This window comes from Asparagus officinalis, unplaced genomic scaffold (genome assembly GCF_001876935.1).
Source record: "Asparagus officinalis unplaced genomic scaffold, Aspof.V1 AsparagusV1_Un374, whole genome shotgun sequence".
Classification (NCBI taxonomy): Eukaryota; Viridiplantae; Streptophyta; class Magnoliopsida; order Asparagales; family Asparagaceae; genus Asparagus; species Asparagus officinalis.
In genome coordinates this window covers 89,665-112,075 of record NW_017972639.1, presented here as the reverse complement: position 1 = coordinate 112,075, position 22,411 = coordinate 89,665, and the positions used below count along the sequence as shown (strand labels likewise).

The following is a 22,411-nucleotide window of genomic DNA, read 5'->3' as shown; positions in this document are numbered from 1 at the left end:
TGAAGCACAGTGACCAATGTGCACGAATGCGGTCGACCGGACCGGTCGACCATCACCCAGTTTGCCTGAATCCTTCTATCTGCTGCTGATTCTACAAATCTCCACCTCGGCGAAAGTTTAACAAAAAACTTGAGCCGACACCAAAGCACCCCCAATTAACTTAACCGGCTGCATCTGCAAGACTGCCTACGTATCCTCTTGCCCAAGGAATCAAGCCGAACGTAGTTCATCCAAATGGCCGCCAACGGCCTCAACAATGAAGAATATTCAACAAATTCAAACAGTGACCAAACTTCACACCTGATACAACTTTGGTCAACATATCAGCAGGGTTATCCTTAGTGTGGACCTTCTCCAACGTGACATCACCATCATCCAATACATCACGTACAAAATGAAATCTGACATCAATGTGCTTCGTGCGTGCATGGTAGACTTGGTTCTTCACCAAATAGATAGCTGACATACTATCACAATGTACCTGAATGGTCTCCTGTGCAATCCCCAAATCATCCAACAAGTAATGTAGCCACAAAGCCTCCTTCACTGCTTCAGTCACCACCATATATTCCGTAGCCAATGTAAAAAGCCACTGTAGACTGAAGAGTGCATCGCCAACACACCGGTGCACTAGCCAATGTAAAAACATAACCTGTAGTGCACCGACGCTTGTCAAGATCTCCGGCATAGTCTGAATCCACGTAGCCAACACAATCCTGCCCTGTCTCATCATTCTTCACAAATATCAACCCAACATCCACAGTACCCTTAATATACCGTAGAATCCACTTCACGGCCTCCCAATGCTCCTTCCCGGGGTTATGCATGTACCTAGATACCATGCTCACGGCCTATGACAAATCTGGCCTAGTACACACCATAGCATACATCAAGCTGCCCACTGTACTGGCATACAAAACTTTGGACATGTAGTCCCTATCCTCCACTAAAACTGGTGACATCAAAGCTGAAAGCTTAAAGTGGGGAGCTAATGGAGTACCCACCACCTTGGTATTACCCTCAAAACTAAATTTCTTCAGCATCTTCTGCAAGTAACTCCTCTGTGTAAGCTTCAATCTCCCCTTCACCCTGTCTCGCTCAATCTCCATACCCAGTATCTTCTTAGCCTCTCCCAGGTTCTTCATCTCAAATTCGGATGACAGCTCCTTTTTCAATTTCCCAATAGCTGAAGTGTTCCTGGAAGCTATGAGCATATCATCAACATACAATAACAAATAAATGTGCTCACCATCCTGTAGCTTGCGCATATAAACACACGGGTCATAAGGGCTCCTCGTGTATCCTCGGCCAACCATAAAGCTATCAAATCTCTTGTACCATTGTCGCGGTGATTGCTTCAGTCCATAAAGAGATTTCTTCAAGTTGCATACCAAATCTTCTCTTCCTGCAGCTTTAAACCCCATAGGTTGTGTCATGTAGATCTCCTCATCTAAGTCTCCATGTAGAAAGGCCGTCTTCACGTCCATTTGGACCAAATCTAAGTCCAGCTGTGCCACCAAAGCCAAAAGTATCCGAATAGACGAATGCTTCACAACGGGTGAAAACACCTTGTTGTAATCAACGCCCTCAAGCTGTGCATATCCCTTGGCAACCAATCTGGCCTTGAACCGAATGTCCCCAATAGAAGATCCCTCCTTCTTAGCATACACCCACTTGCAACCAATAGCTTTCTTACTCTTCGGTAGCTTTACAAGTTCCCAAGTGTCGTTCTTCTGAAGAGATTGCATCTCCTCCTCCATAGCATTCCTCCACCTAATGGAATCAGGGCTGGACTCTGCCTCCCTGAATGTGGTAGGAATAAGATCATCAACGACCTCCACCGATAAAGCATATGCCACCATGACATCATCATATCTAGCTGGCCGACGAATCTCTCTCCTTGGTCTATCTGCTGCAATGGACCCCTGAGCATGACCCTGCTCCTGAGCCTCACCATCCATTGTATCCTCTAAATGCCTGACTGTCATCTCAACTCCTTCCCGTGTCACTTCTGTAGGAGTCTCTATGGGAACAGTGCCAACTGGAGTGGGTGGAGTCACATCATCCTCCACCTGCTGCGATATCCCTCCTGTCTGATCTTCCTCCACCTGCTGAGGAACTCGAGGCTTCATCATGTATGCCTCATCGAATGTGACATCTCTGCTAATGATCATCTTCTTGTCTTGTGGATCCCATAATTTTAAGCCTTTTACACCTTCTCTAAATCCCACAAAGATAGCCTTCCTCGCTCTCGGATTTAACTTCCCATCACTAACATGGAAATAAGCTGGACACCCAAATATCCGAAGAGTATCATAATCACTAGCCACAGAACCAGACCAACGCTCCAAAGGAGTCTTCCCCTCTATCGCAGTGCATGATAACATGTTAACGAGATGGCTCGCATAAACCAACGCCTCGGCCCAAAAAGATCTAGATAATCCACTCTGCGTCATCATACATCGCACCTTCTCCAGCAAGGTACAGTTCAGCCTCTCTGCCACCCCATTCTGTTGCGGTGTCTCTCTAACTGTGAAGTGTCTTCTAATGCCGTGATCCCGGCAAAACTACAGAAATGGATCACTCTTGTACTCTCCACCATTGTCTGAACGAAGAGTCTTCACCTTTCTACCTGTCTGCAATTTCACTTTCTTCTTCCACTCCACAAATATATCCAGGACCTCATGTTTATGCTTCATGGTATATACCCAATTCCTCCTGGAATAATCATCAATGAAAGTGACAAAATAATTTGCCCCACCAAGCGATGTGTGCTTAGAAGGGCCCCAAACATCTGTGTGAATGTAGTCTAATATACCTTGGGTGTTGTGAATTGCGGTGCCAAACTTCACTTTAGTCTTCTTCCCAAGTATGCAATGCTCACACAGCTCCATCTTGCATGTCTTTGCACCTTTCAATAGCCCATGTTTTGCCAATGACTGAAGGGACTTTTCACCTGTATGTCCAAGCCTCATGTGTCATAATGTGGTAGTGTCCTCATCTGTGGTGATAGAAGCAGCCAGACCCCCTGTAACTGTCTTGCCCTTCAAGTAGTATACGTTGTTTTCCCTGACGCCTCGCATTACCACCATGGACCCCTTCATGACTTTCAAACTAGCATCCTCTAATATCACTCTATAGCCGGATGCCTCCAAAGTCCCAAGAGAAATGATGTTCTTCGTCAACTGCGGCACGAACCTCACTTCTTTCAATTCCCTAGTCACCCCGTCATGCATTCTAATTCTGACTGAGCCAATCCCACAAATAGGACAAACATGATCGTTCCCCATGAGCACCACGTCTCCTCTCTTCAACTCCTCAAAGTTGGTAAACCACTCCCTCTTAGGGAAAATATGAAATGTAGCTCCCGAATCAAGCATCCACTCCGTAGAGTCGGCATAACAAACTGACGGCAGTGCGGGACAAGAATAACCGGAAGAATCTGAATCTGAAATGTCGCCAACAACCTTAGCAACATTCACCTCTGAAGCTTGTACAGCTTTGCCCTTTTGCTTTCCGGCTCTATCCTTCAACTTTGGGCACTCATTCTTCCAATGTCCCTCTTCTTTGCAAAAGGCACATTGATTTTTACCAACACTTTTATGGCCACCTCTATTCTTTGATTTTGAGCGGTTGAACTTTTTGGCGGTTTGGACTACAGCCACGAACTGCAAGTGCATCACCCGATGCCTTCTCGGAGGGCTCACAATCATTCTTCCTCAGCTCATAATTCACCAATGCCGAGGTCACCTCCTTGTAGCTAACTGTAGTTCGCCCATTTATCATAGTGAGAACAAAGGTGCTAAACTCATCATCTGGCAATGAACACAACAATAACATCGCCTTGTCTTCATCCTCCACCATGATATCAACATTGGCCATATCCGAAATAAGCTTTGTAAAGTTATTGACATGCTCCCGAATGGAAACCCCTCTCTTCATCTTGAATTGGTAGAACATTTTCTTCAAATGAAGCCTATTCTCAATGCTCTTTGTCAAATATTTTTCATTGAGCGTTTCCCACAATCTCTTTGCCGATGTCTCGTTCATCACATCATAAATGAGATCCGACGTCAAGCATGCAAGCCCTATTATTCATTTTCTTCCAAACCCTATCATCAATCTCCTCGGGTTTCTCTTGAAACTCAAGAGTCTCCTCTAAATTTTGTGTATCTAAGGCGTCCATTACTTGACACCTCCATAAACCAAAGTTAATCTTGCCGTCAAACTTTGGGACATCAATTTTAGTGTTATTGATGCTCAAATTTTGGATCGCCTTTGTCAAAGCCGACCCCGATGTACTAGTAGCACTTGAACTAGCCCTGCTTGTTGTCAACCATATTGTAATCTACTCCTCAAACAAGAACCCAACATGAATCCTTCGAACAAAACTCCCAAATCAACCGGCCTCTGATACCACTTGTGTGCGCGCGCGGAACGCCCTCAATAGAACCGAATCAAAAGCACAACAAGGAAATAGTAGACCACAATTAACACAAGCACAATAAACGCAAGAGAAACACATAAAATAAAACATGTTCGGCAATGTGCCTACTCCACTGGGGCTAAGAGAGGGGAAGCTTACTATTCAAATCAAAGGAATACATAATTCGATACAAATCTTACTCAAACCTAGAACAGACATGATCTCCTCCAATAACTCAACATAGAAGGCCCTCAAAAATCCCTTCTCAGCCACTAAATCCCCCAAGCTTAACGCCTAGAAACAGTAAGGTTATATACAACTCACAAAACGAAACGGGTGCTGGAAACAGACCCAACTGAAACCCGCAGCGAGGTCGATTCCGGACCGGTCGACCGCGGATCCATTCGGTCGAGATAAGACCGCCGGTCCGAGCGCGCCTCACTCCAGAAAACACACCAAGGTCCAGAGAGTTCGGCGCGTGACCGCCCGGTCGACTGACCGCAGCCGCTGCGTCTGACTGCCGGTCTGATCGCCACCCAGTGCTGAAGCACAGTGACCCAATTATGACGAATGGGTGTGACCGGACCGGTCGACCGCGCCCCAGCGACACCATGTTTATTTGACGTTCCTAATCCCTTCTGGTCGCTGCTTGATTGCTGGCTGCTGATTCTACTAATATATATCATCATATATTATATTATATATATATATATATATATATATATATATATATATATATATAGCACGTTCAGGTACGCATAGTTGCGTACGCACTCATGCTCGCAGCTATGACTAAGAAGGGTTTTTTTTGAAAAAGGCCAACCCAAGAACTCTCTCGTCCCCTCACAAAGCCCCGTGACCCAAGACCCAATCCCCCAATCTCCATCCCCCCCCTCCAACCCTCTCTCTCTCTCTCTCATCTTTCTCTCTCTCTCTCCTCTCTCTCTCTCACTCATCTCTCTCTTCTCATTGTTCCTACGACACTCCTGGCTCCGACACAACCGTCGCTGACAATCTCGTTCGATCTCGTTGTCGCCTCCGAACGCCCAACCCCATGAATCACGTTCGATCTCAATCTCGTTGTCGCCTACGCCGACGACCGCCATGACACCGCTGAAAATTCCCCCCGATATTGCGTTGGAAACCGTAAACGAGGCTTGGTTGGAATCGGATCTGTGATAAGGGGGAGCTTGATGTCGTCGAGGTGTCGAAGTTGAAGGGCGCGGAGGCTCGTCGGTGGTTTGCGAGGCAGCTTATGTTGCCAGAGTGGATGATTGATGTTCCTCCTAACCTTGATTCTGATTGGTGAGTTTCTAAAACCCTTGTTCTTTCAAAAAAAAAAAAGATTTTTCACTCTGTTGATTCTTTAAAAATTGGTACTTTGGCTTTAAATTGGAGCAAATGAGCCCTTAACTGTGCACATTTAGTTTTTCGACAGTAAATCGTCAAAAAGCTCGAAAACACTTCATAAATTAAATTCAATTCGTTGAAAGTAAGGTTCATAACTAATAAGTGTTAGACCCTAATGTCACTATGAAAGAACCCTAGAGGGGAGTGAATAGTGTTTATGCTAATCTAATCCGATTTAAATGCCAATTTAAACTTATTAACAAATATATTCTTGCAAGATAGATATACAACTAATTATGAGCAAGAATATGCAATATGAACAAATGGCTATATCCTAGCAATAAGATATATTATGAGATATACGCAAGGATATACAAAACACTCAAGGGTAAACAAACCAACATGTAACAATGATGATATAACAATATGCAAGAATAAATGCGCCAATGCCAAACTCAAACACAAGGAAATGATCACGGAGTTCGGACCTTCCATCCTACTCCGCTCCCCACTCCCGGGGAGAATCTACTACACAACCCAGTTTGAAAGCCGGAACTTCTTTACACACTCGGTTTTCTAGCTAACAAAAAACTCTACACACTCGGTTATCAAGTCAACCGACAACTCTCACAAATCCTCACAATGTACATACACAAGCTACAACCTCAAGTGTTGGTCCTCACGTATCAACTCCCTCAAGTGCTCGGAATTATCACCTCTCACTAGGCCACCGACACCACTCCTCTCGGTATCGACTCCGTCCTCACCATACACTCCTCTCAGTGTACAAGTGTATTATAAAGTAAACTTTACAATTAGGCACACAATAAATGATTGTTCTCTAAACAAGGTGAGAACTCAATTAGGCTCAACTCAATGTTACTATCTCTCACAACCCCAATATATTATATATGCAAATACTATAAGCTCAAGTGGGTGTGTGTAACAATGAGTATAAATCAAAACAAATCTAAACTCAAATAAATTCTAGCTTATGGATATGAAAATCAAGCAATATAAAAAGCTAGATAAGAGTTTAGAAAAACTTCTCTATGATGACAAGAGAGAGAAGGAGAAGAGTTGAATGCTCAAACACCAAATGATGATCTCCTCTAGCTCTTGTGAAAATTTCTTCACAAACTTGAAACTTGAAACAAACTTGAAACCCTTAAATAAACTTGTAAAAACTCTTTGAAACTTTTCTCTTAAACATCCATAAGAAACAATAGAAGTTGAGGGCTTTTTATAGCCTCTTAAACCAGCAAAAAACACCCCCAAATCAAAACTAGCCGTTTCTAACCGTTACTAGCCGTTATAGGGTGAAAAGACCAAAATACCCCAAAATTCAGCATTCTGGAAATTTATGTATCTGGAAATGTAAAACCAATTAAAAATAGTAAATCAACTCTAAAAATTATGAAATTTTTAGTGAAATATCTACACATGTCCAAAGACATTCTAGAGAAAAAATTTATTAAATATCACTTCCCATTTGTGAGAAATAATTATTTGAACACAGATATACAGTTTTCGAAATCTGCTGACATACACAATTTTGTAAAATCAATTGGGCACAGTAAAACAAATTCAAAAATCATGAAATTTTTAGGGAAGTTTAAAAACATGTCAAAGAAATAATTTATGAAATACCACTTCCCAGTTGAAAGAAATAAATATTTGAACACAGATATTACAGTTCTGAAAACTGCTAAAAACTCTTGGTTTTCTAAAATCAATTTAACATAGTAAACCAACTCCAAAAATGATGAAACTTTGGAAAATGTTTATAAACATGATAATAAACATGTTAGAAAAAAAATTTCTCAAATTAAAATTTCCATTTGTGAAAACTCATGTATTTTGTAAGTATGTCCAAAACATGAAAATGTGATATACATGAAATTTGATGTTTTGACATGAACACTGTTTTGAAACCCTATGAAATGATTATATAGACTTGATAAAAATTATAAACAATTGTTTTTAAGTCTATAAACCAAAAACACAACATATTTACGAAAATCACAAATATATAAATGTGTGTGTATATTTGAGCTTATAGAATTAACACACATTATATAAACCCTAAAGTAATTTACCCAAGCTTGATAGATTTTCAATATACTTGACTTGGTTGCAGATGAAGCTTGATCTTGAATATGACTTCATGTGCAATGGCTTCATACCGATATTCCGCCAACCTCCATTTGATGTGATCGTATAGGCTCAATCCATCCAACCTCCAACTTGTTGTTTGCCTAGAATAAATACGAAAACACAAACACTAGATAATCAGCATTAGAAGTAAATTGTTTGTTAAACATCATCAAAACAAGAAGGCCAACAATAAGTTTAGACAAAGTTAAAGTTTTTGGGTGAGAGACTAACTGTGCAACCGAGAGTCTGCCAAACTTGTGATTTTTGTAATCCTCAGCGAAAACATGGAGTCCCTGCGACTTACTTTTGTGTGTGTTGGGTTTTGGGTAGTGTCACTAGCATTTTATTTCTTCCGATTTGTTTCCTTTCACCTGTTATCGCGACAAATCCCAATATTTTTGGTTGTTTGGTTCTAGTGTTTTAATGAACATTCCAAGAAATTGCTTTCAGTTATTGGGATATACTGATGGAACTTATCTCTTATCTCCTAACTTTATATTAGTATAAATGAAAACGGTTAGTTGTTTTTCTTTTAATCTCATCCCTTTTTGTTCAACCAATAAAGTTGTTTTTCTTTTAATCTCATCCCTTTTTGTTCAACAATAATCATAGAGAAACTGTTTGTAAATTAGAGGCTATGCATCCTTTTATGTGCTTCTCATTGTTGAGTTTTTATGTTGGGTTCTATTTGCATTTCACATATGAACATTAAAATGATATTATTTTGACGTTTCTTTGACAAGAGAGTCTAAATTTGTTACCTTTTATATGATAATCAGGTTGTGTTGGAGTTGCAAGATGACGGGAAATTGGCTACCTCAGATTATCCTCCTGTAGTGCTCGGTTGCAGCGATGCTAGAAATGGTGAGTAACTACCACTGTGTTTCATTTATGAAACAGTCCAGAAGTATAGAAGTAAATGTCACACGTTACAATATTCTTAATGGCAGAGAAAATGATGAAAACTTGTTCGAGTATATCTGTTCTCCCAAGACCGCCACTATCAATTTCACAGGTGTATCTAATACCCTTTATGCACTAATTTTGAACAATTCCCTGGTAACTCTAGGATTTCCTTCCTACTATTAAATCTATAATTTGCACTTTTCGGTATATTGGTAGATGTCAAATAAGGCACGGTGGTCAGTTATGCAATCGTACAATCTCCTCAAGTATCACAAGCGCGCGCACAGAGCTGCAGTTAAAGCTTTGGAGAGCAAACACAGCCTTGGCGTTGTCATCAGAAGGATAGAAGAAGCCATGTCCTCCCATAGCTGACAGCATAAATTTCAAGTTATTTCAAAAGGTTCTATACACAATTATTCTATAATTACTTGGTTTGCTACATTTATTTAAGGAATAAGCTCTAGCGTTTTCAATTTCTTAGGATGAAGGGAGTTGGAGCAATAGCTGCAAATTGTCTTGGTTCAGGCCTGATCCAAATAAGATGTAAACCCAAGTCAGTAAAATTGACAGTGATCGAATTGGGTTTATCAGGTCGTCCTTCATAATCCCCTAAGTTGCTCATCTTGACCTTCATAATCCAACCTTTGTCGTATGGACCAACATTCACCTGATTTGAGAACCAAACCAAATGCTTCATCACTATAATATAGAAAGGCTCAAATTGCCTGAGAATAAGATGGTAGAATTTATCAATCAGACCGTGGAACTTGCAGGCCTTGCTCCTTAGAAAGCGCAAAAAATCGCAAAAACCTTGCAGGTATTGTAAACATCTGTTACAATAACAAGGGGGGATAGCAAGGAATCAAACCAAACTCTCCATGTTCCATAACTAAAACTGCAACAACAGGAAAATTACAAGGACTGTACATTCCAAGAAATAAAAAGAAACCGGTTTACAATTTGAAAAGGAAAATGTGATGTCTGCACAAATATACCTAGTCCTTATTTTCCACAAATCAAATTTCTTGGTAATCAGATGATAATTGTAGAAAACGAAAACAGATACAATGAGTAAAACAAATACATTGCTCTTTTTCCCCCTTCAAAAGAATAGACCGTCTCATCTAATTAACCGATAAAAAGAACATAAAAGTAACATTTCAAAATTTGATACCATCACCCAGTAGCAGTATCCACCCCCCTGAGGCCATGCTAACTCATTGATTCGATTTAATCTGCTAACATTGACAGGAACGACCCACCGAACCTCAATTGAAATCCTTGAGCCTCTTCTTCAACATGTCCATCGACTTCTTCCAAGCATTCGTCTTTGCATTCCAATTCGAGAGACTCCCAAACAGTCTGTCCGGTGAATCCCTGAACTTCTCGCAGATGCTCGCGACCTTCTTGTAGTCTAGGGCGCCGTAGTTCTTCTGCCTTATCACGGGATTCATGAAATTCTCTGGCTGGTTGCTCGGCAGAAGGTTGATCAGCTGCCGCGACTCCCTCAGGCAATCCTTGAAGCCCCAATTCTTCTTCAGATCGCTCAGCCCCGTACTTCGAAAGCTCTCCTCAGCGAAAGCTTCCAGCTTCTTCAAGTCACTGTCCACGCCAGTGACCGCGCTGAGGGTGAACCTCTTCACGTCTTCACTCAGGAAAGCCGTGACGATGGAATCAGAGATGTGGTCAAGGGCGCCGGTGACGAGCTTATACAGAGCCTCCAGGGGGAAAATCTGCTGAGCAGAAGACAGCAGGGTGTCGAGGTTGTTCGTAGGCGATGTCGAGGTTGTTCGGCGGTGTCGTGGCGGCCGTCGAAGTAAGCGAGGGCAACTGAGAATTCGAGAGAGGGCCGCAAGATTCACAGGGGTTCGGCGGGGTGTCATCGGCGTGCCGTGACAGCGGATATGAAGAGAGAGAGAGATCGAGAGAGGGAGGAGGAAGGGTTAGAGGGGGGAGTGGAGATTGGGGATTTGGGTCACGGGGGCTTCGTGACGGAGAGAAAGAGTTATTAAAAAAAATGGTTGGCTTTTTTCAAAAAAAACCCTTCTTAGGCTCTGTTTGGCAAAACTAGCTGAAAGCTGCGAGATTATAGCTGAAAGCTGTCAAGCTAGCTGAAAGCTGTGAAATTGTAGCTGAAAGCTGATAGCTGTGTAGCTAGCTAATTGACTAGAGCTGTTTGGTAAAAGAAGCTGTACAACTAGCTTAAATTTGTTAAATGACTAAAAAAATCATGTAATATTATTGATATAAAATTAGAATTATTAAGAGCAAAAATGGAAGAAAAAAATTGACAGCTCCTTCCCAAAGACAAACGCTACTTGAGATAGCTTTCCAAAAGCTACTTGCAAAAGACACAATCTCCAAAATAATCTCCTCCTATTTTTCACATAGGGTATATAAATGTAATTTAGCATTTAAACTTCTAATGTTATTTTTACAATTTTTAAAATACTAGTTTTTATACACGTGCAATGCACGTGATTTAATACCATGATTAAGTATTTTTGACAGTTTGCTCACTTCTGTCTTTAAACTCTTACATCCCGATTATTTTTTTATGTTTGTTTAAATGGGATACACCCAATTTAAATTTTCATGTTGATATTTGAATTGACAAAAAACAAATATAATTTAAAAATAATTTGATTTTTCATATTATTTTTGACCGATATGAAACTAAGCTTTATTTGAGAAAGTAAAGCGTTACAAAGTAAAAAATATTAAATTAGTGTTATACAAGAAAGGTGAATATTTAAAACCAATATCGCAAAATGATTGATTTAAAGTATGTTAAAACGATGCAAAAGAGAATATGAAGTTTATTCCTAATCATTGATAGACTTCATAAAAAAATATAAATTAAAGATTAATGCTAACTCTAGTATACTTTTATATGATAAAAACATACACATAAGAATATAAAAGTACTAAAAAAAATTCATGAAATTCCCTTCTAAAGATTCCTAATTTCACTCAAAATAATTAAACTATTCTATAAAATATTCAAAAAATATTATCTTTTATTTCTTCAATTTTATTTTTTTATTGAGTTAAGATCAATCCTTCTTCAGGTTTATCATTTATCATTTCTCGGGCAATTCTAGAGTAGTGTCTTCATCATCTACATCAATTGTGACATCAGGCTAAATTTGTATTTTTTATACTGTTATCTTTCCTGGGCTCGTTAATTTTTTATCATCTCATTTAACTTCACAAAGAAATCAAATGTACTTATGATGTTCACACAAACTACTCAAAATATAGACTTTGATTTTTTCTATTTTAATGAGAATAAATATTAATTTCATATATATATAATTCTTTATGTTCCTAATTTATTACTTAAATAAATTAGAAGCTATCTCTTTATTTTTCTCTAAAATGAATTCTTCTGATGTGCATCCAATAAAAATTTCTGTTATTTTAATAATATTACCTTTGCTCTATCCATGTTATTTTCCATAAAGCTCTAAACTAAATACATGCATTATTCATTACCAATTTCTCTTAGATTATAATATTAATATTTAATTTGAAGAACACAATATGGAATTTATGAGTACTTACTAATTTTTTTTAAGTCTTCAGTAGAAATTTTTTCTTTGATTAGGATAAAGTTATTAAATTATTTTTTAATATAACTCATCCAGTGCTTCACTAATAGATATGTCTTATTTTAATGCCGATTCAAGTGATTCATTGACGTTTTCTGAATTTTAGATTTATTTCCATCACTTTCCCATTTACAATGGAAACAGCTCAATTCTTTTAAAGTTATCTCTAAATATTCTAATAGTTTCTCTATATGTAATTCCTGGTATTCTTTTACCCTATAAATATTATTAACGTCAACGATTAAATTTTTTAAATTAAAATTAATTAATGCTAAGGTATAATATTATAGTGTTTTATCATTTCTATGGATTTAAACATCTACCAATTAATGTTACGAATATATTTTGGCAACCCCAACTTATTACTAAAATTATATAAAATTACTTTAATTTATATAGTGTCGATAATTTTTAATTTATAATATTTTTTAAAAATTTATCCATTAACCGGATATTTTTAATCAATTCTTATTATTTTTTATTACCAGTATCAACTTAGACTATTCTTAGATGCTAAAAATGGATAGTAAATCCCTAAATTAGAAATTTTAAAAAAATTTACTTTTAAGTTTGGTAGTTGTAAATTCTATGTTTCATGTGTTGGTGGTAATTTTTTAAATGTTAGTATATTTCTTATAACTCTAAAGTTTTGAGGGTATCTTTTATAATTATTAAAACTATAGATTAAGTATGAAAATATTAAATTTCAGTGGTCTACCAATCGACGAATTTGATGTGTGCTAGTTAAAAATTTTGAAAATTTAGAGTTTTTTTACGATTTTTAAATTTTGAAGGAGTTTTTTTTATAATTTTTTTAAATTTTAAGGTTAAATTCGGCAAATTTTAATTTTTAGGTGTCCAAGGGTAATATCTTGAATTCATCTTATATTATTTACAAATTTTAAAATTTTAGAAATTTAGGATGAAGTTTTATAATTTGAACTTTTGAAGGTGTTTTTATCATTTTTGAGATATTGATGGTGTTAATTAAAAAATTTAAATTCTTCAGAAGCTGCTATTAATTTTTTAAATTTTTTATTTTAAGTTTTATAATGTTAAAAATTTTAGGTGTATCATGGTAATCTCTTGAATTCATCTGTGTTGTTTGTAAGTTTTAAAACTTTAGAATTTTAATGTGCTTGTTTGTAATTTAAACTTTTGAGGGTGTTTCTATAATTTTTAAGACATTAAGGTGTTAACTGTAAATTTTAAATTCTTTGCAAACTGATGTTAATTTTTTAATTTCATGTTTTTTCTTTTAAGTTTGAAACATCGGGATGATTTTTATAATTTAAACTTTTCAGGTTCTTTTCTACAATTTTAAAACTTTTTATGGTCTTTTTGCAATACTTCATGTATTATAATATGTTATCTACGTGTAATTTCTTTATCTTAACAAACTAATAACATTTTTATGTTTTATATGTTTTTTAATATTAGTTTTTTTTAAATTATTAAGCTAAACATGGTTCACATAGGATTAGGATAAGATATGATTATGATTAGGATAGATTAAGATATAAATAAAATATTCAAAATAGTGAAGGGTAATATTGACCATTAAAAATTAGAATTTGATTATAGATAAGGTAGTTCAAACTATAAAGGGGTATATTTGTCTAAAAAAGATTTTCTGAACTCGTATTTTTAAAGGGAGTATGATAATGTGCTTGTTTGTAATTTAAACTTTTGAGGGTGTTTCTATAATTTTTGAGAGAGTGCTGCTACGGGGATCCAAAATATAGGACTAATGGATGAGACATGTGAGGTGTCACTTCCCTATTGCATAATGAGTTGGCATGACCAACTCATTATGCAATAGGGAGGGGACACCTCACCTGTCCCCTCCATTGGTCCCATATTTTGGGTCCTTAAATCATTTTTCTTTTTGAGATATTAAGGTGTTAACTGCAAAATTTAAATTCTCTGCAAACTGATTTAATTTTTTAATTTCATGTTTTTTCTTTTAAGTTTGAGTCATCGGGATAATTTTTATAAGTTTGAACTTTTCAGGTTCTTTTCTGTAATTTTAAAACTTTTTATGGTTTTTTTGTAATACTTCATGTATTATAATATGTTATCTACGTGCAATTTCTTTATCTTAACAAACTAATAACATTTTTATGTTTTATATATTTTATTGATATTCATTTTTTTAAATTGTTAAGCTAAACATGGTTCACATAGGATTAGAGATAAGATATGATTATGATTAGGATAGATTAAGATATAAATAAAATATTCAAAATAGTGAATGGTAATATTGACCATTGAAAATTAGAATTTGATTATAGATAAGGTAGTTCAAACTATAAAGAGGTATATTGGTCTAAAAAAGATTTTCCGAACTCGTGCTTTTAAAAGGAGTATGATTAAAACTTTTTATGGTTTTTTGCAATACTTCATGTATTATAATATGTTATCTACGTGTAATTTCTTTATTTTAACAAACTAATAACATTTTTATGTTTTATATGTTTTATTAATATTAGTTTTTTTTAAATTATTAAGCTAAACATGGTTCACATAGGATTAGGATAAGATATTATTATGATTAGGATAGATTAAGATATAAATAAAATATTCAAAATAGTGAAGGGTGATATTGACCATTGAAAATTAGAATTTGATTATAGATAAGGTAGTTCAAACTATAAAGGGGTATATTTGTCTAAAAAAGATTTCCCGAACTCGTGCTTTTAAAAGGTTATTATATTATTATTATCTAAATGTAATTTCTTTATCATAACAAACTAATAACATTTTTATGTTTTATATATTTTATTAATATTAGTTTTTTTAAATTGTTAAGCTATTAATGGTTTAGAACCGTAACGTTCATTATAAAAGATTTAGAAGTCTAATTCTTCACATTCGACATGTTCCCGTCTACTACTAATTTATGATTTAAATTGAGCTTAAGTTTTTAACTATGTTTATGCGTGTGACTCCATGTTATATGTTTTCCTTATAGGGATTCTCAGAAGCTCCAGACTATCCTGGTATAATAAGTTTCGAGAACTTGTGCAGATATGGAAAAAGAAAAGAAACCGGATGAATAAGTGTCAATTAATAAAGCTCAGTCTAGCCCATGCCTCATCTTCTTTTATGAAATGAAGAAGCAAAGATATCAAACCTTCTTCAATCTTTCTAAAGGATGTTATATTCGGAATATTGAACAGATGCAAAATGGCATGTGTTTTCCAACTCCTCAGGGATGGATGCTAATTGTTCACCCACACGGTAAACAGTACTGTTGCTTATTCGACCCTCTCACTATGTCGAAGAAAAACCTACCTTCCCTGCAACAGGAAGCTAGTCCTGTCACCAACCTTACATGCACCTTATCCTCTTCTCCAACAGATGAAAATTGCACGGTATTATGCGCTGACATGGGGAAAAGATTACTCTTCTTCTGTCAAGATGGAGATAGAAAATGGACTCTTTACAAGTACAACCTCGGAGATAACTATCTTTCAAATGTTGCAACTTATGATGGAAAGTTCTATGGTCTTACGTTGCAAGATAACTTTGCAACAATTGATTGCTCCCCAAACCCTCGAATAAATATATTGGAACCATTGAATATTCATTGGCCCGTTGGGGCGTCTACAAGAATATCATACCTGGTTGAATCTTTCGGCGAGATGTATTCAGTTGATTGCTTTAAAAGGGCTCACAAATCAAATAAAACCACGCATATTTCGGTCAAGAAGAGAGACTCGTCGAGACAAGCATGGGATACAGTTTACAGTATTGGCGGGAGGGTGATCCTATTAGGAAGTGATGATTCTTCAGCGTCGTGGTCTGCGAGTGAACTTGGCGTCAAGGGAGATTGCATATATTATGTAGAAACTGATGATAAGCGTGTGTATTGTTTCGACCTGGAGGAAGGATGCACTTCAGTTTATATGCCTTGCTCTCGTCTTCAGCCTTCGGGACTTACACCCATCTGGATATTGCCTGCATCATAAGTGATGCCGTCGCTAGCTTCGTGTCATTATAGGTTCCATTTTGTATTGCTCACATTAATTATGACCTTATAAAGTGCTATTTCGCATTGATTTGATAAATGTATGTTCATGGTATTATTTCGTAATCCATTCTAAGTATAAACTCTTAATTAATTAGTATCAGTCTCTCTTTTTATCCCAGCAGAGTGTTTTCCCTAATGGCCATGTGGATTCTGTTGGATAGCAGATTCCTAATCTATTTTGGTAACATGAGGCTATTAGGATTCCTAATCTATTTTGGTAACACGAGGTTATTAGGATTCCTAATCTATTTTGGTAATAGGTTATTAGGATTCCTAATTTGTTTTGGCTTTTGGTTTAGAATTCCTAGTATGTTTATGATTTTAGGATTTCTATATATATAGAACAATTGGAAGAGAGAATTGAGAAAAAAAATTAGGGATATTTGGAGCACAAAAAAGATGTATTTTCTGAGCTATTTGTTTAGGGTTTTGTTTGGAGAGATTAAGAGCTTGTTGGTAAGATTAGTTTATTCCTTCGAGAGATTTGTAATCTCAGATTGTACTTTTTCTCTATTAGTGAAAACTCCATCCCCTTTCTTGCCCCGTGGACGTAGGTAATTTTCCGAACCACGTAAATCTCTTGTGTTATTTGGTGATTGTGCTTGTTTATTTGGTTGTGATCTCTCTTGTTTGGATTGTGTGTGATTCGACTGCTTCCGCGCCGCGCACAACAATTGATATTAGAGCTTCGGGTTCAACTTGAGGCTTGTTTGAAGGATTCGCTGAAGGATTCCTATTTGAAGAGTTAGATCGACAACATGGGTGAAGCAAGCACCTCAGGATCGTCTCTTACGAAGATGATACATAGTTTGAGCATCAATAACATGAAGATCGATATTCTGAAGTTTGATGGCAAGATCAATTTCGGTTTGTGGAGGTGCCAGGTGATGGATGCGTTGGACACTCAAAACTTGGAAGATACTCTTGAGTTGCAAAAGAAACATGCTGATATGGAAGAAAAGGTTTGGAAGAAGATGAATAGTAGGGCTGTGGAGTTATTCGGTCATGCTTGATGTCGGATCTCATTTATGATGTGATGAACGAGACGTCAGCGAAGAAGATGTGGGAAACACTCAATGAAAAGTACCTTACTAAGAGCATTGAGAATCAGCTTCACTTGAAGAAGAGGTTTTACCAGTTCAAGATGAAGAGGGGAGTTTCCATCAGGGAGCATGTTAACAACTTCACGAAGCTACTTTCAGACATGACCAATGTGGATATCATGGTTGAGAATGAATACAAGGCGATGCTACTTTTGTATTCGTTGTCCGAGGATGATTATGATACATTTGTTCTTACTATGATTAATGGAAGAACTACTGTTAGTTACAAGGAGGTGACCTCAACGTTGGTGAATTATGAGTTGAGGAAGAGTGTTGATGAGTTCTTCGAGAAGGCATCGGGAGATACGTTAGTAGTTCAAGGCCATGGTTCAAACCGAAGCAGGAGGTCGCAGTCTAGAGGTGCACATCGTGGGATTCATAGGAATCAGTGTGCTTTTTGTAAAGAGGATGGACATTGAAAAGCTGAATGCCCAAAGTTAGATCGAGCTGAGAAGAATAAGAGCAAAGTTGTACAAGCTTCAGAGGTGAATGTTGTTGTAGGCGTCTAAAAATGCTTATAGATATCCAAATATAGCTCAAGATAAAGAGAAGACAATGAATGTTATTATCTAAGTCAGAAAGGATCATCCAAAGCTAAAAGAAGCAAATGAACAGGTGAAACAACATAGAAGAACAATATGAATACCCACGACAAAGAACATTGACACGTATAGGCGCGACAGTGGAAGGTGACGCGCACACAAATAGAGTGGTGCGCCTATGGGAAGTTGTAGAGCTCTTCGTTAGCTTTCCAACTGTATGGAGGAAATTTGTAATAAAGAGAATGAAAGAAAATTGACTTGTATTTCTTCGATCTCGATTACAATTCGATTACAAAAGAGAGGAGAATGAATTTGATTCTTCCATTTGTTTAAAACTGGGTTCTTCTTGGTACCGATGGAATGCCTCATTCGAATGCTCGCGTCGAATTCGCTCTCCGTTGACGATTTGACCATCCTATCTCACGAAAACAATTAACTTGTGTGACAAGTTTAATTGAAAACTCTTAGCGAGTTTAAGAACTCAGAATGAGTCGGAACTCTGAAAAGAGTTGTTGAAAACTGAATAATCGATTAGTGTAATTAACTTGCGTTGCAAGTTTAATTAAGAACTCTGAACGAGTTTAAGAACTCAGAGCGAGTTGAAACTCTGTAACAGAGTTGTTAGAACCAAAAATTTGGTTAATAGCCAAGTAGATCTTCTGTTGATGAAGAATTCTCCAAGATTTGATTTACTAACTACCGAGCAGTTCCTTGATCTTCAGAAAAATCACCCTCTCCGCCCAAGAATCCAACCTTATGCGGTTTCGATCTCCAAATCTCCAACTCCTTACTCAGTTGAGTAATACAGTTATTTATAGGGGGATAAAGGGTGTACTGACCCCTAAATCCGCTCTTAAGTGGGCGAAAATCCCTCAAAACGTGGGATAAACGGTTTTGAGGCTGTTCAGCTTGTGTTTGAACAAGTCAAACGCCTAAATTAGCGTTCTGGGCCTTAACTCTGCGCCTTAGACCAAAAATTCATTATCTTTTTGTATGTGAGTGGTGTTTAGCATATTTTTTATTTATGCTTGTTCACATATTTGTCATGATCTTTTATTGCCTATATTCTATATGGCATTTTGATAGGGGGAGCAATCCCTATATCTTTCTATATTTTTATACTCACCCATGCATATTGATAGGGGGAGCCTTCGCTCTCTTCATTCTTTTTGTTTGTCCCCTTTTTTATGTTGTCAAAGGGGGAAAATATTGTGAGTATACATTTCCTTGTTTATATGCATGTGAATTATAATTTATATATTCATTTCCTTTCATGCATATATCCTTTTTGCAAATTGTTTGTCATCATCAAAAAGGGGGAGATTGTTGGTCTTCTTGTTTTGATGATGTTTAACAAACAATTTATTTCTAATATTGTTTGTCTAGTGTTTGTGTTTTCGTATTTATTCTAGGCAAACAACGAGTTGGAGGATGGATGGAATAGAGCTTCAACGATCATATCAAATGGAGGTTGGCGGAATAGTGGAGTGAAGCCTTGCAATTCAAGTTAAAGATCAAGTTCAAGCTTTATCCGTAATGTGTACCAAGTCAAGCTTAATTGAAGATCAAGATCAAAGATTGGGTAACTTAGTTTTGGTTTTATATTATGTGTGTCAAGTACCTTAAGCTCAATATCATATACACACACATATTTGGTTTCTATGTATATATATAGTTATATATATACATGCATGGTTTTGGGTTTTCATGCTTTGGACACACTTGCAAAATACATGAGTTTTCACAAATAGAAATTTAATTTGAGAAATTCTTTTTCTAACATGTTTATTTTCATGTTTATAAACATTTTATAAAGTTTCATCAAGTTTGGAATTGATTTGTTATGTTTAATGGAATTTACAAAATCATGTTTTTGTTCGTGCACATGTTCGTGCATGTTTTACAAAACAGACAAGTTTTCATAAATGGGAAGTGGTATTCAATAAATTCTTTCTTTTTCAAGTTTATCTACATGTTTAAAAAGTTCCCTCAAAATTTTACTATTTTTGAAGTTGATTTACTGTGCCCAATTGATTTTACAAAATCGTGTATGTCAGCAGTTTTTTAGAAACTGTAAATCTGTGTTCAAACATTTATTTCTCTCAACTGGGAAATGATTTTTCATAAATTCTTTCTCTAACATGTTATTTACATGTATAGAACCTTTATACAAAATTTCATAATTTTTGGAGCTGTTTTACTATTTTTAATTGATTTTACAAAGTCAGATACGCAAATTTCCAGAATGCTGGAATTTGGGGTATTTTGGTCTTTTCACCCTATAACTGCTAGTTTTTGATATTTTAGATTTTTGGGGGTTTGTGGCTGGTTTAAGAGGCTATAAAAAGCCCTCAACTTTCATTGTTTTTTATGGATGTTTAAGAGAGTTTTAAAAAGAGTTTTACAAGTTTGTTGAAGAGTTTTTAAGTTTGTTTAAGAGTTTGTTTGTGAAGAAAATTCCACAAGAGCTTGAGGAGATCATCTATTAGAGTTTGAGCAATCAACTATTCTCCCTCCATCTCTTGTTATCAATTGAAAAGTTTTCTAAACTCAAACTCTAGTTTTGCATTTATATACTTGTTTGATTATCATTGTTCTTAAGCTAGATTTTATATTTGAGTTTAGTTGATTTGATTTTATTTACTCATTGTTACACACACCCACTTGAGCTTATTGTATTTGCATACATAGTATATTAGGGTTGTGAGAGATTGTAACATTGAGTTGTGCTTAATTGAGTTCTCATCTATTGTAGAGAATAAATTTATATTTGTTACATTGTGAGTGGTGTAAGGTTTTCGGTGAGCTAGAAAACCGATTGTGAGGAGTGACGTTGATCGGTGAGCGTTGAAAACCGACACTGTGAGGTGTAAACGTTATTCGGGTGAGCGTAGAAAACCCGGTTGTGATAGTGAATTTCTCCCCGGGAGTGGGGAGCGGAGACGTAGGACGGAATGTCCGAACTCCGTGATCATATAGTGTGTTTGAGTTTGCTTTGGCGCACTTAAGCTTATGTTTATATTTCTTGTCGTCATTGTCCATAGCTCTTTATTTATATTATCCACTATCTAGTTCATGTTGTTTTTCCTTGTGTTAGTTTACATATCCTTACACATATTTCTATCATATAGGATATATCTCATTGTTCATATTGCTTATCCTAGCTTATATTCTTGTTGTATTTCATACTTGCTAGGATAACTTATTAATTAATTTTAATTGGCATAAAATCAGATTAGATTAGCATAAGACCCGGATAACTTATTAATTAATTTTAATTGGCATAAAATCAGATTAGATTAGCATAAGACCCTAATCACCCCCATTTAGGGTGTAACACTACATTGTCCTTCTTCGATGACAGGGATTGTGCACAACAACGACACTTCTATGCCTTTTGTGCAGAGGCTTGAGTCAGCCACATGGACGACTGTATACATAGTCCGGGCTAGACAATTGCTGTCACTCGGGAGCAGTTACGATCTTTTTTGTTACCGTCCTTGTTTTGATGGGGCTGAAGAATAAGGCCCAAAGTTTGGCGACGTAGTCTTCGAAGGGTCCTCACTTTTAAATATAGGGACCTTCCAATGGCTTCTCGCTATCAGAGTAGGCTACTTGGTTTTCCGACTGGGCGAGAGATGCATAATTGAGCCATATATTCCTTCGTGTTTTGCCCGACAATTCGGGTACGACCAGCTTTATGTTGGTAACCCTAATCCGCAATTAGCTCACATCGGGAATCTATACGAAGGCGCTCGTGCTTGGTATTTCTTTTCTGCCCGAGGGACTCATGCGCAGTTTACTCTGTCTAGTTTGCCGCCTAGTTGTTCCACCGTAGCGGACTTCCGCGATTGGTTTGACAAAGCTTCTCAAATCCCAGAATATGATATATATACTTCATGTATAAATGAGATCCGAGAACTTTATAAATCGAGAAGTGGTTCTGCCAGGACTCGATTACCAGGGATAGAGGATTATTTGTCCTGCGAATGAGAGGCGGTCAGAATCGAGGAGATCTCGGAGGAGTTACCCACTGCTGAGCCTTCTGAAGAAGAGGCTGCTAAAGAAGTTCTCGAGGGAGCACCCCTTCCTGAGCCTCGCCCCTTAAGATCATCAGGAAAGAGAGCCCTTACTGCTGAGGAGGAAGGCGAATATGATAGGAGAATTCGCAAACGGAAGCCTGTTCCAGCTAAGAACTCCCAGAGGGCTAAGTTGATGGGAGACGCTATGAAGTCTGCGTCTGTTGCACCTCCTAAGAACAAAGAGGATGCTATGTT

General features: G+C 36.9%; 1 protein-coding gene across 5 annotated transcripts; it reads left to right on the top strand.

Moving 5' to 3' along the window:
- The first annotated feature begins 5,422 nt into the window (after positions 1-5,422).
- Positions 5,423-16,517, top strand: LOC109827694. 5 transcript variants are annotated; one of them, XM_020394705.1, is made up of 5 exons: positions 8,202-8,259; positions 8,713-8,797; positions 8,884-8,948; positions 9,056-9,239; positions 15,428-16,517. In XM_020394705.1, the coding sequence occupies exons 1-4, from the start codon at positions 8,218-8,220 to the stop codon at positions 9,209-9,211; spliced, it is 348 nt and encodes a 115-aa protein (XP_020250294.1). In that variant the 5' UTR covers positions 8,202-8,217; the 3' UTR covers positions 9,212-9,239; positions 15,428-16,517. The 5 variants fall into 5 exon arrangements, with proteins under 5 accessions (XP_020250291.1, XP_020250292.1, XP_020250294.1 ...); XM_020394706.1 differs by lacking the exon at positions 15,428-16,517 and adding an exon at positions 10,091-10,656; XM_020394704.1 differs by lacking the exon at positions 15,428-16,517 and adding an exon at positions 9,321-9,895.
- The last annotated feature ends 5,894 nt before the right edge of the window (positions 16,518-22,411 follow it).

Excerpts from the sequence above, each read along its gene's own strand:
- LOC109827694 (XM_020394703.1), top strand. The coding sequence starts at position 15,567 with ATGAAGAAGCAAAGATATCAAACCTTCTTCAATCTTTCTAAAGGATGT.